At 56.2% G+C, this 17,989-nt stretch overlaps 1 protein-coding gene and 1 pseudogene across 2 annotated transcripts; both read left to right on the forward strand.

The window, feature by feature from the left end:
* The first annotated feature begins 869 nt into the window (after nucleotides 1–869).
* OSM (oncostatin M) lies at nucleotides 870–4,755 on the forward strand. 2 transcript variants are annotated; one of them, XM_036276937.1, is made up of 3 exons: nucleotides 870–952; nucleotides 2,374–2,507; nucleotides 3,148–4,755. In XM_036276937.1, exons 1-3 carry the CDS (start codon nucleotides 919–921, stop codon nucleotides 3,685–3,687), a joined length of 708 nt encoding a protein of 235 aa, XP_036132830.1. In that variant the 5' UTR covers nucleotides 870–918; the 3' UTR covers nucleotides 3,688–4,755. The 2 variants fall into 2 exon arrangements, with proteins under 2 accessions (XP_036132830.1, XP_036132829.1); XM_036276936.1 differs by having other exon boundaries at nucleotides 882–2,507.
* Nucleotides 4,756–16,543: 11,788 nt separating this feature from the next.
* LOC118640451 lies at nucleotides 16,544–16,695 on the forward strand (annotated as a pseudogene).
* The last annotated feature ends 1,294 nt before the right edge of the window (nucleotides 16,696–17,989 follow it).

The following is a 17,989-nucleotide window of genomic DNA, read 5'->3' on the forward strand; positions in this document are numbered from 1 at the left end:
CAGAACTTTTGCCTTTTATGTCCATGATGGCATCAGCCCTGCGAGGTGGGCTGGGAAATGCTTTTCAAATCCTCATTTTACAGGTGGGGCCTCTGAGGCCCAGAGAGGTTAAGCAATACACCTCTCAGGTCACACAGCATGTCAGTGGGCTTAAACCCTTATCTCCTGTTTCTCTTGCTCTAAGAGCCTGGTTCTCCCCCAGAGGACCCTGTCTGTAGAGAAGGGGCCTGGCTGCGGCAACAGGTCAGGCTGCTTGTGTGCAAGGTGCATGGTGGGGTGAAGGAGACAGCCAGGAGCCCTGCTGGGGGATGCAGGTCCTGGGGCCAGAACCACAATCTCGGGGCTGCCAGCCTGGGTCTGGCTGTGTGCCCAGAGCCCAGTGGTTTCCGCTCACAGATGTCCCAACAGCCCCGCGGGAGGGCGGGAAGGGCACTCAAGAAGGAAGATGTCTTGCTGCCCTCAGCCCCAAACCACAATGGCCTGTGAGGCTGATGGCTCCTGGACCAAGACTGAGCAGTGGGCCCTCAAGGGGCCCAGCTGGCAGACGTTCCTCTCTATCCCCAGCACAGCACCTTGCAGATGGCACGGACCCCCTTGTTTCCCGCTCACCCCAGGAAGGCTGAGGCTGCAGTTTGCATCATCCTTGGGCGTGGGGCTGACCTCGAAGAATGAATTCGAAGAAAACAGGAGGAGGAGCAGGCATGCCACTGTGCCCAGCGCCCATTGGTCGCCCGTGGAAACTTTGGTTTTTGGGGTCATGTTCCCAGAAGGCCTGCCCTCCCCCCTCCCCCTCCCCACCCACCTCACGAGGTGTTGGCCAATCACTCTGGCAGGCAATAAAGTGGCTCTCAGCCCGCAGGGCTCCCAGCCGGGAGGTGTCATCCCCAACAGGCACAGGCCAGAGCTTGGACACCCAGCATGTGGGCACAGCTTATGAGGAGGACGCTGCTCAGTAAGTACTTCCTTCCTCCCCACCAACACCCACTTGCTGTGAACCACGGGTGCTAGCGGGGAGCAGGGATACCCTCTGTCCTCCGGGAGCTGGGGAGACCCGGCACCTGGCAGAAGGATGCTGAGACTGAAAGAGAACCAGGAGGTCAGGCAACAAGAGGGGTCCACTGAGAACACGGCATCTTCATAGGGTGGGGAATGGGTATCCTAGGAGGGCTTCCAGAGGGAGGCAATATAGAGGCAACTCAGAAAGCCAGGGGAGTGAAGGAAGGGGCGGATTGGGTGAGAGACTGGGGAAGCAGGAGGGAGGTGGGAGTCGTTCTGTGTAGAGGAGGAAGCTGCAAAAGCTGAGCAGAAAAATGGTGCAATGTCTGGAGGGGCCTCCTTCTTGCCTTGATTTGCAGGGTCTGGGATGAATAGACACAGTCAGCCAGGCCCAGGGGCCCTGGAGCCCACACAATCACACAGCGCACATAGCCACACCCACAGGGTGACACACACAGAGCCATGTGACATCATCCAGAGCCCTCAATCTTGCCAACCTGGGAACCCCTGCGTGCAGTCCTGGGCCCCACGGTAGATGAGGCACAGCTGATCCCTTGAGCCTCACACAGACCTGGACACACACCAGGCAGATGCCCTGGTCCCACATGCATACTCAGAAGATACCTGGGGAGGCGGTGAGGGGAGCCCTGTGGTCCCTGCGCCTGAGAGCCCAGCCCCTCCACCCTCCTCAGCAGCATCTTCCCCAAGGGCCGGATGATTCTTAAGAAGGGAACATGGTGTCACTGCCTTCCGGGCCCGTTGCACCACATGCCCCTTCCGACTACGTGGCTGCTGGTGAGTGGGGGGAGGCAGGCGAGCGGTAATTGTGCCCAGCTCCCCCCCAGCTCATTCCGACAGGCTCATAGCATCCCCGTGGGGGGCCTGACAGGAGTGGCCACTGATGGAGAGAGGAGGAAGGCTCAAGGTTAGGGGACAGGCTGGCCTTGTGTAACTTGGGCAACTCTTCAGCTCCTTGGTTTTCCTGTCGGTAAAGCGGGGTCTGTCACAGGGGGCCCAGGGTCCTGTGGCAATAGCTATCCCTCAGCCTGGAGGTCTGGTAGAGAGCAGCCCCACCTGGTCCACCCCATGTCAGCTCCTGAGGTTGGCAGGTTGGTAGGCACAGGAGCTTCAGCCAGGCCCTACAACCTCCTCTCAAAGGCCTACTTGGTGGATCGCAGCCACTGTTTCAGGTGCTGGGCAGTAACTCACTGGACAGGTGTCGGTGGCCCTGGCAGGTGCTCCTATGCACATGCAATGCCCAGTGTCCCCCTTCCATGGCACAAAGCCTAGGTGAGGGGTTGCACCCTCCCCGCTGAAAGCCATCCATCTACATGGCTTCCTCACCAAGTCAGGTGACACCCCCTTTTTCTGCCCCAGGTCTGATCCTCAGACTCCTGTTCCTGAGCCCAGTGGTCATGGGCAACTGCTCAGGCGATGGCCAACAGCTCCTCAATCAGCTGCAGAACCAGGCGAAGATCATGCAGGACCCCAGCGTGCTCCTGGACCCCTATGTGAGCACCAGCCCCTGGGGGCATCTGAGTCTCAGAACTTTGGGGTTAGGGCAGGAGTGAGCCCCGGAGAGAATCAGGCCCAACTCCCACTTGCTCAACCCCTACACAATATGGGGATGGGAGTGGGGAAACCGAGTCCCTGTGTTATTCCTGAACCATGTCAAACATCCATCTAAGGCCTAACCCTGAAAAATGCAGCTTCCCTAGCTCAGTGGCCTGGAGTGTGAACCCCAGCTGAGTGACCTCATTTCTCCATTTGTCCAGCACCCGTATTGCACACCTACCACATGCCTTGTTCTGGGCTCCAGAGATGCAGCAGTTCTGCCCTCCTGAAGCTCAGTCACCTTCTCACTGACACTCCCACACCACAATCACTGCCTATGCGGTCACCCCACCAGGCCCCCTCCATCCCTCTGACCCTGCCTGCAATGACTGGGGAGTCCCCTCCCCTCTTGGGCCTCAGTTTCTGGATCTGTACAATGGGCAGATTGGATAGGGGGTAGGCAAGGTCAAGCATTTCAAGGTTGACCAGAGCAGACGTGTGTGTGTGTGTGTGTGTGTGTGTGTGTGTGTGTGTGCATGTGCGCGCGAATGCATGTGTGCAGCTCCAGCACTCACCCCGATTCTCCTTTCTCCCCAGATATCCACCCAAGGCCTTAACGTGTCTAAACTGGGAGCGCACTGCCTAGAGCGCCCCGGGGTCTTTCCCAGCAAGCATGACCTGCAGGGGCTCAGCAGGAGGGGCTTCTTGCAGACCCTCAACACCAAGCTGGGCCATGTCCTACACAGACTGACTGAGTTCCAGCAGGACCTCCAAGTGCAGACTTTGCTGAGGGCGAAGATGAATATCATTGGGATCAGGAACAACATCCACTGCATGACCCTGCAACTTCAAGGCTCCTCGGACGTGGTTGAACCCACTCCGGCAGAACTGGAGATCTCGCCACTGCCCACCCTCGCCTCAAATGCCTTTCAGCGCAAGTTGCAGGGCTGCCAGTTCCTGCACGGCTTCCACCGCTTCATGCACTCGGCGGGGCAGGTCTTCCACAAGTGGAGGGAGACCCCAAGCCGGAGGAGCCGGAGACACAGCCCCCGACGGGCCCTGAAGAAGGAGGCTCACAGGGTGCAACCCTCCATGAGGGGCAAGAGACTCATGCCCAGGGAGCAGCTGCCCCGGTAGCCTTAGGGGCCCCAAAGCAGGTGAAGGATCAGCAGGTGCTCAGGATGGTGCCTCCCTGGGGTCTCCGAACCTGCGTCCCATCTCTTAGAAGTGCACTTTAAGGGGCGAGAGCCAGGTAGGCTCCTCCACCTCCTCCTGGACTGGGGAGATAGGATCAGACTATTGTGCCTCCCCAGCCCTGAGTTCCCCAGTCTCAGTTGGGTGGCTGGGTCAGGCCACGCGGGGCCAACTTTCCATTGATTCAGGGGTCTGATGACACAGGCTGACTCATGGCCAGACTGACCGCCACCCCCCACTCGGCTCCCCGGAGGTCTGCCGGCTCTTCCCTCTCATGACTTGCAGAGCAGTTACCCCCAGACTTCCTCCTTTCCGTGGCGGCATGGTTCCGAGGGGGAGGTCAGAGCCTGAGCTGGCCTCCTATGCCTCATGCCAGTCTCAGGCCACACACCTGGACGTCTGGGTGATCTCACTTTTGGCAGCTATGACAGGGGCAGAGTGTCCTGGAAGAAGCACTGATCTAGGAAGTTCAAGAAAAGGGGCTCAGGTCCCAGCCTGGCCCCTAACGCTGTGTGGCCTCAGGCAGGCCACTTTACCTCTCTGGACCTCAGTTTTGTCCTTGTGAATCGAAGGGGTTGGGGAGTGTGTAAAGCCCTCTCTGCCTGTCAGCTGCTGGGACTCATCGACATAGGACGGATTTCACATTCTTTCCATAAATTGGGACACGCGGTGCAAAGGGACAGGGGTGCAGACTAAATTCTTTGTGGGAGACCTCTCAGCGCCTGGAAGCGCCTGGTCTTGGGTTCTGCTGACTGCTCCCCCTGGTGGTGAGTCTTGAAATGTTCTCATACTGAAACCATTGTCCTAAAGGTTTTTTGACCAATTCCTTGGAGGGACATGATTAATTTATCAATTTTTATCAGTTTTTTTTTTTTTTTTAATTTATGAAGCTTATTTATGATGTGTATTTAATGTTAATATTGTGCTAACAAATATTTAAAACTTGCCTGGTTTCTAAAGCCTCTGTGTCTCTGTTGCCTGGTGGGAGAGGATTTGGGGGAAGCTGGTCTCTTGGAGAGTGGTTGGTTCCTAGGTGGCGAGGCCACAAGTGTCTACCACCTGCGGACTGGACTGGAGCTCCTTGCCTATCCAGGAAGGGAAGTCTCATGCGCCAGTCTGACCGTGGGGGGTGTCTAAATGCAGTTTGTTGTGTCTGACCCTGGCTGGTTTGGCTCAGTGGTTAGAATGATGGCCTGCGGACCAAAGAGTCATGGGTTCGATTCCAGTCAAGGACACGTACCTCAATTGCAGTTTGTCCCCCGCCCTCAATGGGGTCGTGCAGAAGGCAACCAGTCGATGTGTCCCTCTCACATTGATGTTTCTCTCTCTCTCTCTCTCTCTCTCTCCCTCCCTTCCACTCTACCCGAAGATAAATAGAAAAATATCTTTGGGTGAAGATTAAAAAAAAAGAGTTTGTTGTGTCTGAACAGGTCTCCCTTGAGACACTGGGGACTAGGGCCGTTGGGGTTTGGGAGCACATGGGGAGGGATGCAGGCTGGAGTATCTGGCTTGCTCTGGCCCTGTGGGTATGTGCCTGGGGTATGTGTGCTGAGGTGTTGCATGAAATGAACAAGATAACAGATCCTGCCTCAGATGCGGCCTATGGCCTGGTATTTGTTTGAAACTGTTTCCTGAAGAGCCTAGAGGGGTGGGGAGTCCATCTGGCCCCTGGAAAACTGGGCTGCCTCTCGATGCTCAAGACTCCACCTCAGGAGGAGCACTTATAGGCTGATGGATGATGTTCTAAGGCAGAAGCTACAAAGGAACGGCTAATGGAAGCCTATGAACTTGACCTTGATCAGTCCCTGGCTACGCCTACTCCCTGGGATTGGGGCCAAAGGTGGGAATAGGACTTAATATCAGATGTGGAAGAGAGCCCCGTGCAGGACTCTCTCTAAGAGAGATGATCCACTTGGCAGATGAGAAGACAGAGGCTCAGAGAGTTTGAGTCACCTGACCATGTCCTCAGAGCAATTTACTGCAGTCGAGCACATTTTGAATGCAGGTCCATTAGATGCTAGGGTGGGAGCATCTTCCTGTTACCCTTTGGCCTCTATAACTCTGCTGACAATTTCACGAGTCCCTGAGGGCACAGAGCTCCCGGTGAGGGGGCAGATAAACAATAGACAAACCAAAGCACTAACAGGAGCATCTGAGATTGGAGATCAAGCTCATCAAAAATAAAGCAGGGTGATGTAATAGTGAGATGATGTGGGTGGTCAGGGTGGCATCTGGAAGAGGTGACATCCGCTCTGCAACCTAAAGGATACAGGTGCCTCCAAGTGGCACAGTTAAGGCAAAGGCTCTGAGCATTCAAGGATCAGAGTTACCAAAAAAGCCTGGGGAGGGGAAATATCTTGCTCAAGATCACATTGCAGGGCTCAGGCTAGAACTCTCAGCCGCTGACTCCCAACCAGCAGTCTTTCTGAGCAGCTGCCCAAAGTATTCCAGGTTATTTACCAAGTACATAGTGAGGGTTCTCCACTGCTCCCCACCGGACTCTCCCTTGCACTTGGGTTCCTGCTACACTGGCCACCTTTGGGCTGCCAAAATGCCCAGGGTTCTCTCCTCCTACAAAGCCTCCACCTATGCTGTTCCCTCTGTCTAGAATGCTGTTCCTTATTCTTTTTGTGGGTGTATCCTCAACAGTTTTTCTCCAGCACCCATGGTCTGGGTTCAGCAACGTGGTTATTTGTTCCCTCAAAACTGCTCCATCAGGGGTCCTCACCAGTATGGTGTTTACATTACTGTCCACTTCCCTCACTAGCCTGGAGCTGCCACGGATAGAGACCACATGTGCGTCCCTTTGCTCTGTCCCAGCACCCAGCAGTGTCTGCACTGAGCAGGGGCTCAGTGAGGAGCAAGACAGAAGAGGGCCTGAGAGAAGTCAAAGCACTGAGGAGTGTGCCAACCAGTCTGGCCCAGACAGGTGCCACCCAGGTGCTGTCAAAAGCAGGAGGCTTTTTTCTGCCCTGCCCCAGCATGGGCGTGGGGGGCTTTCCTGTTGCTGGGCTGCTGGGAAGCTGTGGGTGGGAGGTGGCAGACACCAAAAACCAGGCACTCTCGAGTTCTCAGAGCGGAAGGAGAGCTGATGCTGCGGCAGGTGTGTGGTTGCCCACGGAGAGGGCAGAGGTTGGTCTGCGGAGGAAGAGCTGGGAAGCCCAGGGTGGCTGTACCCCACCTCTGGCTGGGCCCCTTGCCAGCCCCCCCATTCTGTGGAAAAGCCCCAGAAAAGGAGTCTGGGATTGGCTTTGAGCTGGAGCAGCACCACACCCTAGGAAACAGATCAAGGATTTCTAGACTCTGGGGTCCCATCTGTGAGGATTTGCCACCTCCACACTGTCTCCTGATGAGACAACAGCTGTAGGTGTTGCCAGATCATCCTCCTCAGTCTGATTCTCTCCAAGCCCACATCCACAGACCCAGCTGCCAGGAACACTCGTGGGTGCCTCCAGGCGAAGCTCACCCCACAACCTCACACCTTTCTGCTTCTTATTTGCCCCCACTGAAGTTCCAGAACCCCAAGCCATCTCCTTCTCTTCCTTCAGCCCCTCCTCTCTCCCCACTGATCACAAAGACCTAAACTCCATCTCTGGCACATGTCTTCTTCTCTCCCTACTGCCAGCCAGGTCCTGGCTCCCTGGACACAGTCTAAAATCTCACCATCATGCCTTCTTGTCACAAACCTTTGATGACTCCCTCCTGTCTGACTGCTTGTGGCATCAGTTCCAAATTCCTCATCGCAGTATGCCAGGCCCCTGCTCTGTGGTCCAGCCAGCTCTGCCAGCTCATCTCAGCATACTCAGCTGGCCCCAACACATCCAAGCTACCTACCCTCCCAATGCCTCCCACCTGCCCACCTGGAGGGTCAGCTCAAATGTCTCCGTTTTGATTCCCCCATCCAGAGGGGTTTGTGGGGTTTCCCTGGGCTGTGGGCAGCTTGCAGGGGGTTATATCTGGAATCTGCATTTGGAGTCAGAATGACCCTCTCTGATCCGCCCCCCACAACACACATGGCGGTGAGATAGGGGTTCCCGCAACCATCTGCTGTGACAGGCAGCTAGGCAGGGGCTCTAGTAACAGCTTTTGTGCCACAGAGTGAGTTGATCCCCTACACGGCACGTTTTCCCTGGAGTGGAGATTCTCCATGAGCCTGCAAATAGTGTGCGCTCCCCACAGTGCTCATGTGAAGGTACAAAGTAGCCATGAGCCTTGGGTGAGCTGACACAGGCTTGACACAGGACTCCTCCTGAGACCCTGCTGCTGGAATGCACTCCAGGCCGGGTTTTCCTTTTCAAGTTTTCAGGGTGACAGTCAATGCTGCCTGTAACATGGGATAAAAAGTTCCCGAGGACAGAGGGCCTGGAGGGCAGGGAAACTGCAGGAAAAAGGCAGGGATGGGGTCCTGGCATTTACTGTCTATCTGCAAAACAAACTCACGGCCTGCAAACGGCAGAGCCAGGCCTTCGGCCTCCATGGCTTTGTCACCTTCGCTCCAGTAGTTCTAATGTGATTTCCCCCCTTTTTCTCGTGGGATGAGAAAATACTTGAGAGTTAAGCAAAGTGAGTTTAAACCCCAGCCCCCTGCCCTTAAGCTGTGTAACCTCCCAGGCTGGGCCTCAACTTTCCCCTCTGTACAGTAGGTTAACATGGCCCACTTCCCATGCTGTAACAGATTTTCTGGGAGACAAAATACACACAGTGCTATGTCGGCAGTCACAAGCTGTCATTGAGCAGGTGCACAAGCAACGTTCTCTTTTTCTCTCTCTCCTTTTCCTTTTTCTTTCTTCACAGCTCTTTGTCCCTGTCCCCACCCACCCCCTAGGCCCGGAACCCAAAGTGTCCACAGAACCCCTTTTCCAAGATGAGGGAAGGGTCACAGTCCACTGTCAGAGTGGGGAGGCCCTTGGCAAGGCCAGCCCCACTCCCTGCTTCCTGGGGCGTCCCTGAGGGTTGGGCTCGGGGAGGGGCGAAGGTCTCCAAGGGAGGGGGTTGGGCAGGTGGGGCCCTGGAGTCTGCGGAGGAGGGCAGACCAGACAAGTCAGGTGGTTCCAGGGTTCTGAGGTTGGTGCCAGGACAGGGAATGGTGGCTTGGAAAGGCACTGTGTCTAGGGGGGTAGCTGCAGCCCTGTGATTCTTCTGGGGACAGGGACAAGAGAGCATGGCCCTGGTGCACACGGCCTGTGGCAGGTCTGAGTCAAAATACCTAAGACCGACCCTGGCCAGTCATGCGGAGGGCTGCCCAGTCATCGCCTTATGCCGGCCTGGGTCACACAGAAGGGCTGGGCGCGGCCCAGTCAGTTGTGACTCAGGTCCCAGCAGCCTTGCCACGCAGCACCGGGCAGGGGCTTGAGGCACAGGGACGCCCCCCTCCCCACCCTTAGCCCCACTCCTCCCTTCAGCCACCCTGAAGACCCTGCCTCACCTGTGTCTGGTGCAGTCTGGCCAGGAACCTGGGTTTCTCTGCCCTTGTTGCCCCAGCCCTTCATCTGGGGGGTGGGGTAGAAGTGGGGGGAGCCTCAGAGCCACCCGGCCCTTGACGGGAAGTCAAGTGGGGGAGTGGGGTGAGGATCAGTCTCCAGAGAAGATTCCGCAAGAGAGGGAAGCAGAGGGGGCCCTGGCCCCGAAGACAAGTGTTCCACTGAAGATCTGGCAGTCACCCTGCAAGACGCCGGAGGGTCCTGTGTAGACACCGACCACGGTAAGCTTCCCTAATGGGGCAGAGCTTGGGGGGTAGATGCTAGTCCCCAAATTTATCTTCAGTCGGGCAAACACTACCTCCTTCATGTGTCTGGGAGGCACCCGGTAGCCCACACGTTTTCCAGGCCTCAGTCGCTCGGTCTGTGTAACAGGCTTGGTAAGACATGCCCTGCACACCTCTCTGAGGGTGTTGAGGTAAAGAGGTAAAGAGGACAGACCAGATGTGAAAGTGTCAGGTGGACACGTGAGTGGTTAAAGGTCATCTTGGGGTTAAAGGGCAGGGGAAAGAGCCAGGGATGGGGAAGACAGAATTCTGGCTTTTCATGATCCTGGAGAAGTCAGCCCGCTGGGGGTGTTGATTCCTGGATTCCCAAGGGACCTTCAAGTTCCCTTTTCCGGAGATGAAGGGGAGGCAGGTGGAGGGTCCCTGTTCCTCCGGGAGAGGCTTCAGTGGGTCATAGGGTGGCACCTGCCTGCCTGTGCTTTGGAGAGAAGGATGGTGATGACTTTGCCAAGGTGAAGTTCCTCATGCGAGGCTCTGGGGAGTGTGGTCAGTCAAGGTCATGGCCCCTTTGATTTTGACCTTGGGCCAGCGCAGGATTCGACTGCTTGGCCTCGAACCCTCTGTAAGATGGGCCCAGCTGTGGAAGCCCCAGCTCAGGGTGAGGTGGAAGGAAAAACAGTGGGCACAGGGCTTGGAGCCTGAGAGGAGGCTTCCGGGAGGGCGGAGACACTATCCCCGGGGCCTGTACTGGGTGGGGACAAGGTGGTCCTGGGGCCTGCGGTGGGTGGGAAGGATCAGCGGCGATCCTTCCCCCCCTCTGCCTCCCAGAGCTCCAGCTGACCCCAACCCAAGCCCAGTGCGCGTGGTCCTGGCGCCCCCTAGTGGCCAGTTTTTACGTCGGCCCCCCCCCCCCCTCCTGCCCCCGGCCGCCAGGAGGTGCTGAGCCGTGCGGAGACCCATCCAGGACCTCTCAGTTGTGCCCCTTACCCCGCCTTAGCCAATGGCCCCTGCCCACCCTTCATTCCGAGTCTCAGGCATCCTTGCCCACTTCCTCAATCCCCAAATCCTGCCCTGCGAGGCTCTGGAAGAGGCACTGGCCAAACCAGGTCGGCCTGCAGCTGGTGGTGTCGGGGTCATGGTGCCTGCTGCCCGCTAGGCAGTGGAGGGCGCTGCAGTCCGCGGCTTGGAGCTGGGCTAAGCAGCGGGGCAGAGAGCCTGTACCTGGCCCTTACTCCCGGGAGTCTAGCTTTCCAGGGTGCCTGCAGGGCTTTCTCTACCCCCCACAACCCACCCCACAGTCCACTCCTCGAAGAACCTTTTCTAGTTGCTCAAGACTGATGGCCTTTTCTAGGCCTGATTTACAGATGGGGAAACTGAGACTCCAAGAAGCCCTTTCTGGAATTCTCACAGCAAATCCGGATTAAACCCAGGATTCCTGACTTTCTGTCTGGGAGTCCACGTGAGGCAAGCAGCTCACATGCTGTTTGGGATATGCTACTAATTTGCTGTGTTGCCTTGGAAAAGTGACTTCTCCTCTCTGGGCCCCACTTGTGAAGCTTTAATATTGAAGATAATGATATCAGTAACTCAGGCACACCTTCGGTGCCTGCCTGGGCATTCCAGAAGGCATTGCTAACCTCACAGGTTGATAACATTGTGTCCCATTCTGTGGAAGTTGGAACTGGGGCCTGAGCCATGAGGTCACCTGTCTGAGGTCCAGAGCTTATAAACGGCAGAACTAGGACTGGACCCGAGGCCTGGCTGATTGCAGAGCCCACCTAGCACTCCCTTCTCCGCTCCCCCAGCCTCATCTTTCCTGCCTTTTCCCTTTTATAAATGGAAACACTGAGGCCCACAGAGGCTAGGATGGTCTTGAAGTTTCCCCCAGGCTGACATTACTTCAGTAGGTAGGTTGGTTCTCAGAGGGGAGTCCAAGGGTGAGGAACTATAGGCCACTGTTCTCCTTCTATGAAAGTCCTCTGCTGCCAGAGTAGACTCAGGGGAGACATGGCCTCTGAGGGTCTTGCATGTCTCCAGACAGCCCACTGTGATCCCAAGGCAGGCTGGTCCCACCCAGAAAGGGAGGAAGCGGAAATGGGGTCCAGGGTGGGGCGGGGTGAGGAGGCAGCTGGGCAGGAGATCAGAGCAGGATTGTGTCATGGAGTCCTGTGGCTGATAAGCAGCTGAGCGGCCAGCCTAGGCAGAAGAAGGAGGGGCTCCCCGGGGGCGAGTCACCCTCGGGACCCCCGTTCCCCCTGCTGCCAGTGAGCCCTGCCAGGCTGCCCAGACCATACTTGGCCTCCTGGCTCCTAATTTTGGGAGGTGGTGGAGACATGGGTGGAGAACTGGCTCTATTACACCCTGAAAGACCTAGAACAAGTCATCCCACTCTCTGAGCCTCAGTTTCCCTGTCTTTAAAACCTGGGTTATACTGCCTCCCTTGGAGATTGGGGTTAAGACTGGAGATAATAGGGGGCTCTAGCAAGCACTTTGTAATGGTTTGCTTTGGGGGATGTGGGTGCTAGAGAGAGGTTCATGAAGGCTTTGGGGTTGGTAGCGTGCCAGCCACATGTCCCAGAAAGAGCAGGGAGCAGGCTGAAGTGGTCCAAGGGTGGAGGAGACAGGCCTCATTCTCAGGGTGCCAAAGTGTGCAGGGGGGGCCTGGCCCTCTCCTCCCAGCTCCCTAGGAGCTGCTTTCTTACCTAATCCCATCCTCCTTCCCCTCCCCTGACTTCGGGGAGCTCATTCTTTCTTCTCTTTCCAGGAAAGAGGATGGTCCAACCTCAACCAGGCCTCACTCCCTCCACCCGACCCACCCACTGGGACAGGACCACTCTACTCTTTCCATCTTATCACCTCCCATCCACCATTCTCAAAACATTTCCTCAGTCCCTGCAGGCACTGAGGGACAGCGTGGGGGTAGGGCTCAGATGCCCCCCTGACATCATCTGTGGGGTAGAGTCGGGGTGGCCCCAGCGAGCTTGACTCGAGGTGGGAGGTGGGAGGCCAGGCCCCACCTTGGTGCCGGCCAGTTTCAGGCTGAGTGGGTCCGTGGGGCTGCTTCCTGTTCTGTTTATTGCCTCTAAGTTCAGGAAATCATTGAGTGAAACATCCTCCCCCACCCCCTGCCCTGAGATTATTTAATAGGAGCCGAGCTGTGGTCTCTCTCTTTTGGAAAATCCAGTGGGAGAAGGAAGCTGTCAGCTCAGCTCTGACATCAGCTTTGTCCCTGGGCCAAGAGTCAGGGTGGCCAGGGCGGGGGGGGGGGGGGGGGGGGGGGCGGGGCAGGGTGAGGAGGAAACCAGCTGCTGGTGGCCCCTGTGACGTGAGGCTGCCACACGGTTCCCAGGGGCGGGGGTTGGAGGGTAAAGAGCAGGGATTGTCAGAGACACACGCAGGGGCACACGTGCACACGCACAGGGTCACATCTCCCCACTCATTCCCAGGGACTCCCACCACACACAGATTCACACAGACACAGGGTCAGACACACTCGTACAGATTCACGCACACGGTCACACAATCACACAGAGGGCTCGCAAAGTCAGCCAGAGGTATGCACACTCCAGCTCTCTCCCAGCCACACGCAGGCGAACAGAGCAGCACAGACACACGTACGCACACACACAGAGCCAGACACATCTAAACACAGACGTGCAGACACACAAAGGCCCTCACCACACACATAAATACATGCGAATGCCCACTCAGGCCCAGATAGACGGACAGGCCATGGGGAGGCGGGTGTGGGCTCCCAAACTCCAGGCCTCGTGCTCCTCCTGCCCCCAGTGAAATTGAAGGGCTCCCGTGTGAGGCAGAGGGAGGAAAAAGCTGTCACTATCCTGGGCCTCACCCAGGTGGGGCAAGGCAGGGAGGGGAACTTGGGGGGTCTGAGGATACAAAAGGGAGGGGACAGTGAGAGGCTGGGCTCTGGGAGAGCCTTTGTTCCTGCACAAGGTGATGCCAGGTCTAAGTCCCCCCACCATGAGCACCTGCCCGCCACACCCTGCTCGTAGAACCTCCTGCTCATTCCCGAGCTGCAAGAAATGGTAGTTGAGGTGCAAGTCAGGAGCCCCATGCTGATCACTGCTGAGTGACCTTAGGCAAGTCTCTCCTCAGCCCCTTGGGACGTAGCTTTCATCATCAATACCAGCGCCTCACAAACGTTTTGACCCACAGTTAGAAATACATTACACCTTACAACCAGAGGATGATGCACACGCTGACACATACAGACAACGGAAAGAACAACTTTTGTGGTCCGGCTGGTGTGGCTCAGTGGATTGAGTGTCATCCCATGGACTGAGAGGTCCAAGTTCGATTCCCAGTCAGGGCACATGCCCAGGTTTCGGGCTGGATCCCCATAGGGGATGTGCAGGAGGCAGCCACTTTCTCTCTTTAAAAAAATCAATTTAAAAATATTTTTTAAAAAAGGAAGAAAAAGAAAATCTTTTGTGAAGCAGAGCTTGCCTTCACTCCAGGCAATGCTGGGTGATTTTGCTATTCCATTTCCTTTTCAAAATTGCTGGTGGCAACCCTCTAAATTGAATCCATGATCCAATAAGAGGCAGAGACCCATGGTATGAAAATGTCGCTCTACATTGGCCTGCAACAATCTTGGGCTAGTTTGAGGTTCAGGGAGAGCCTGGAGGAGGTTAAAGTACTTGCAGAGGCACAAATGCCACATCCATTAAGTGCTGACGAATGAACAGTGAGAACAACCCATTGTACAGAGGGAGACGCTGAGGGCAGAGCATGCAACAAATAGCATTGGCGCCATGCCTCTGGCCCTGCCAGTGACTGGAGCTCCATGGGCTGCTGCTTCCCTTGCAGTTTCTATCAGAAATGAAGAAAAAATACAGTCACTCTGATTCACCTCCACAGGGTTGATTCCTAATGCAGAACCAGTCGGGAAATGTCAGGGAAATGCTGGGGGCAGTTGGCCAGATGCCAGGGCAGCTTCTGGAACTTCCTTGGCCCCAGAGGGTGTAACTGGTCCCTGCCAGAGAATGATGGGGTGAGGGTGAGATGGGGCAGACAATAGACAGCAGGGCTCTCCAGGGTCCCGAGGTGGGAAATGTTGCTTATCCCCTTGGCTGAGGCTGCCTGGTCCCCCAGGACCCACACCATGCTCTGTGTACTGAGAGGAACAGGAGCCCTCCCTTGCCAACCTCTCAGACCACAGGTGGCGCAATGAAGCCTGGACACAGACCCAGCTCAAATCCTTCCTGTGGTCACCCCGAACCCTGGTTAGAATGGTTGTCACACATTAGGCACTTTATCTACCTTTTCCATTTAACATATTCACAACAGCCTCATGAGGCTGTCACTACAACAATCCCCACTTTCAGAGGAGAAATTAGACAGAGGAAGTCAGTTGCTCCAGGTCACACTGCTGGTAAATGGTGTGGGCAAGGATTTGAACCCATGTTTACCTGGCTTTAAGCCACACCCTTACCAATGGGCACCATCACCAGCCTAGCTCCAAAGTTGACTTGCAAAGCTGAGCCAGGGCCACAGGCAAATCCACGAGAGTGTATGGATGGTTCCATGGTGCTATGGGGTAGAGATGAGGGGGCCAAAGGTGCAATTACACCCTCATTTCTTGAGTGCTGAATAATGAGGTGCTTTGCCTTTTTGGACAAGATACCCACTTTCCAGGGCTGTGCCAGGAATTACTGAGCTTCTCCTCTGGCTGCCTCTCACCAGCTCTGTCCTGCACCATACCCTCTGGCCCCAACTTTCTCCCCCGGGGCCATCTGATTCCCTTATGCTCATTTCCCAGGTGAGAATATCAAAGTAGGGGCTGTGCTGGAGCTGATGGCCGAGAGCAGCTGCTGGTTGGGTTTTCAGAGAACTGAGACCTTAGCTGGGCACAGCGGTGGGGAGATGGAGAAGAAAGGAGGGGGACAGCATGGACAGCCTGGAGTGCTCAGTTTCTGGGTCATTGGTCTTGGGGAATTCCCCAATGCCCAGAGAGCTGCTTACCTGGTGACTAACTGCTACTGACTGCCCACACAGGATGCCTGACTGTCAGGGTACCTCCCTGCCACCTTCTACCAATGGTCACTGCCATGCTGCCCTCTACCCTGAGTTCCCTGGGGTTTGGGAAAAAGACAGACAGACAGGCTGGCCCCGCCCCCGCACCCCCTGGGGCTCCACAGGGGGCGGCTGGTGATTCAAGCCCCTCTGAGCTGAGCTGTGTCTCGTTTCTTTTCAGATGGGGCCTGGGGGGTGAATCAGATCCTGGGGGCGGTGAGGTCAGGCCAGCCACTGTCCTCAGCTCAGGCCTGGGGGGTGCTCAGGGGCCAGGATGGGACACGGGGGGGGGGGGTGAGCTCTGCCATGTCAGTCCCACATAGAACCATCTAATTTTTCTGAGGCACCCCTGAAGCTGGAGGCTATAAGGGTGTCTTGCCTCCGTTATCCATCAGAAGGGGGTGGGTCTCTCTCCTGCCCAGCTTTCCCCTCTCAGTCCTGAAACGCACCCAAGCTTTCTCATTTGTTAAATGGGGACAAGAACCCCTATTTCACAGAAAGGTGGTGAGGACCAATGCTGATGTGTAGAGGGCTTGCTGGGTGCCCAGAACTGCACTGAGCCTTGAGCCCTCGCAGCAAATTCATGACGTAGGTAGCATAATTCCCATTTTATAGATGAAGAAACTGAGACCAGAAGGTGATCCCTTCCTCAAAGTCACCTAGCTCGTAACTGACAGAGCCAAACCTCCAGCTCAGCTCTGACTGAGGCCGAAGTCCATGCTTCAAACCACCAGACTCCACACCTTCTCTCCACAATAGATTCGGCACAGACAGGTCTTGGAAATTATAAAGTGTTTTTTAAAAGCACTTAGCATGCCCTGGCCAGGCAGCTCAGTTGTTTAGAGCATCAAACCGATATGCCAAGGTTGTGGGTTCAATCCCTGGTCAGGGCACATACTAGAATCAACCAACAAGTGCATAAATAGGGGGAACAACAAACCTATCTCTCTCTCTCTCTCTCTTTCTTTTCCCCCTTTCTCTCTCTAAAATCAATAAAAACAAAACAAAAAACTCCGGTGTAACCCTGAGACAGGTGCTGTCAAGAGTACGAATGAGATTCTCACCTGGCAGGCGAGTACCACAATCATGAAGGTGCTTTCCCCAGGTGTGTTGACTCCGGGTGTGCTGACCCCTGTGATTTCCCCAAGTGTGGGAAACTCGGTTGCATAACTTATTGTAGTGGGCGACTGTATTCACACTCTCCCCTATACAAAAAAGAAAAGAAAGTACAAATGAGTGTTATACCCCATCCAGGTCCTCAAAGAGCGGAGAATAAGATCTGTCCCCACTTGAAAGGACAGTGAGCGGTGCTCGGCAAACCCAGCCAGCCTGGGCCCTGGGAGGCAGCCTGGAAGAATGGCCTTAGTGCCCCTGGTTGCCCTCGCAGCGTGAGGTGCTGCTGGCACTGCTGTGGCCTGCAAGCCACAGGCCTGGGTTCCAGACCCCTCTCTACTGTTAACTCTCTCTGCAGCCCTGGGCAAGTGCCTCGCCTCTCTGAGCCTCAGTTTCCCCACCTGAAAAAATAAAACATCTGTGATATTCTAGGAGAGGCTTGTGGGTGAGAATCAGCAGAAAAGGAGGGACTGGGTGGTGGCATGCACCGAAGTGTGTAGGAGAAAATCCTGCAGGGGTTCTGGGAAGGCCCCTGGCTGGTGCAGAGGCTCACTATCTAGAGAGACCAGATGAGCAAATGGATGGTGCCCTGTAGATGGCCACCCAGGGCCCTGGCTCAGTAACCCCCTGCCCAGGCTGAGGGGGCCCCATGTGGATCCTGACTGTCCCCCTCACCCTGAGGCCATTCAAATCCCCAGCAGGCCCAGTGTGCAGGAACAGGACAGGCTGGGGATGAGGTCACAGCTGGAAGGGGCTGGGCTGGGGCTGCCACTCCAGGGTGGGGCTTAGGGTCACGACCCTGGGAGCAGGCAGCCAAGAAGGGAGGATGCCTTCCGTGAGGAAGCTGGAGAAAACACATACACACACAGCAGTGTAGGGAGGGAGGGAAGAAAACAAACTCCAGGAGACCAAAGCTGGCCTGGAGCTGGGCCTGGGCTGCCGATTCCTGGGGACCAACGCCACGTTGCAGGCAGCTCACAGCCTGGCGTCTCCGAGACCCTGTCCAGCTCTGCCCCCAGAGGCCCAGCGCAGGTGGCGCCTGGACATGGACAGGAGAGGGAGGCTGGGCCTGAGGTGCCGAGAGGCCCACAGCACTTGGGGAGCACGGACCAAGTCAGGTACCACGAGAGGGGAAACTGAGGCACAGGAGGGGCCAGTTAGGACAGGGATTTAGTGTCTCCTAGTCTCTGCCCCCACTTCCTGTTTCCTGTGGGGTAGGGCTGAGACTACAGTGATTGGGGGTGATTATAGGGCTGATCGGGCTGGGGAAACAGAGGGCAGTGCAAGGCCCTAGAAGTACACATGGAAGGAGGCAGGGGAGACCGGGCCAGGACAGCGGTGGGGCAGGGGGGCAGGCAACCCCAGGAGAATCAGGACACCTAGTGAGGG

The sequence above is a fragment of the Molossus molossus genome, unplaced genomic scaffold (assembly GCF_014108415.1).
Source record: "Molossus molossus isolate mMolMol1 unplaced genomic scaffold, mMolMol1.p scaffold_m16_p_22, whole genome shotgun sequence".
In the NCBI taxonomy this organism is placed as follows: Eukaryota; Metazoa; Chordata; class Mammalia; order Chiroptera; family Molossidae; genus Molossus; species Molossus molossus.

Bases quoted from the DNA above. Each gene is read 5' to 3' on its own strand.
- OSM (XM_036276936.1), top strand. From the start codon at position 2,328: ATGGCTTCCTCACCAAGTCAGGTGACACCCCCTTTTTCTGCCCCAGGT. The intron at 2,508-3,147 runs GTGAGCACCAGC...CTTTCTCCCCAG, and splicing joins GCGTGCTCCTGGACCCCTAT to ATATCCACCCAAGGCCTTAA.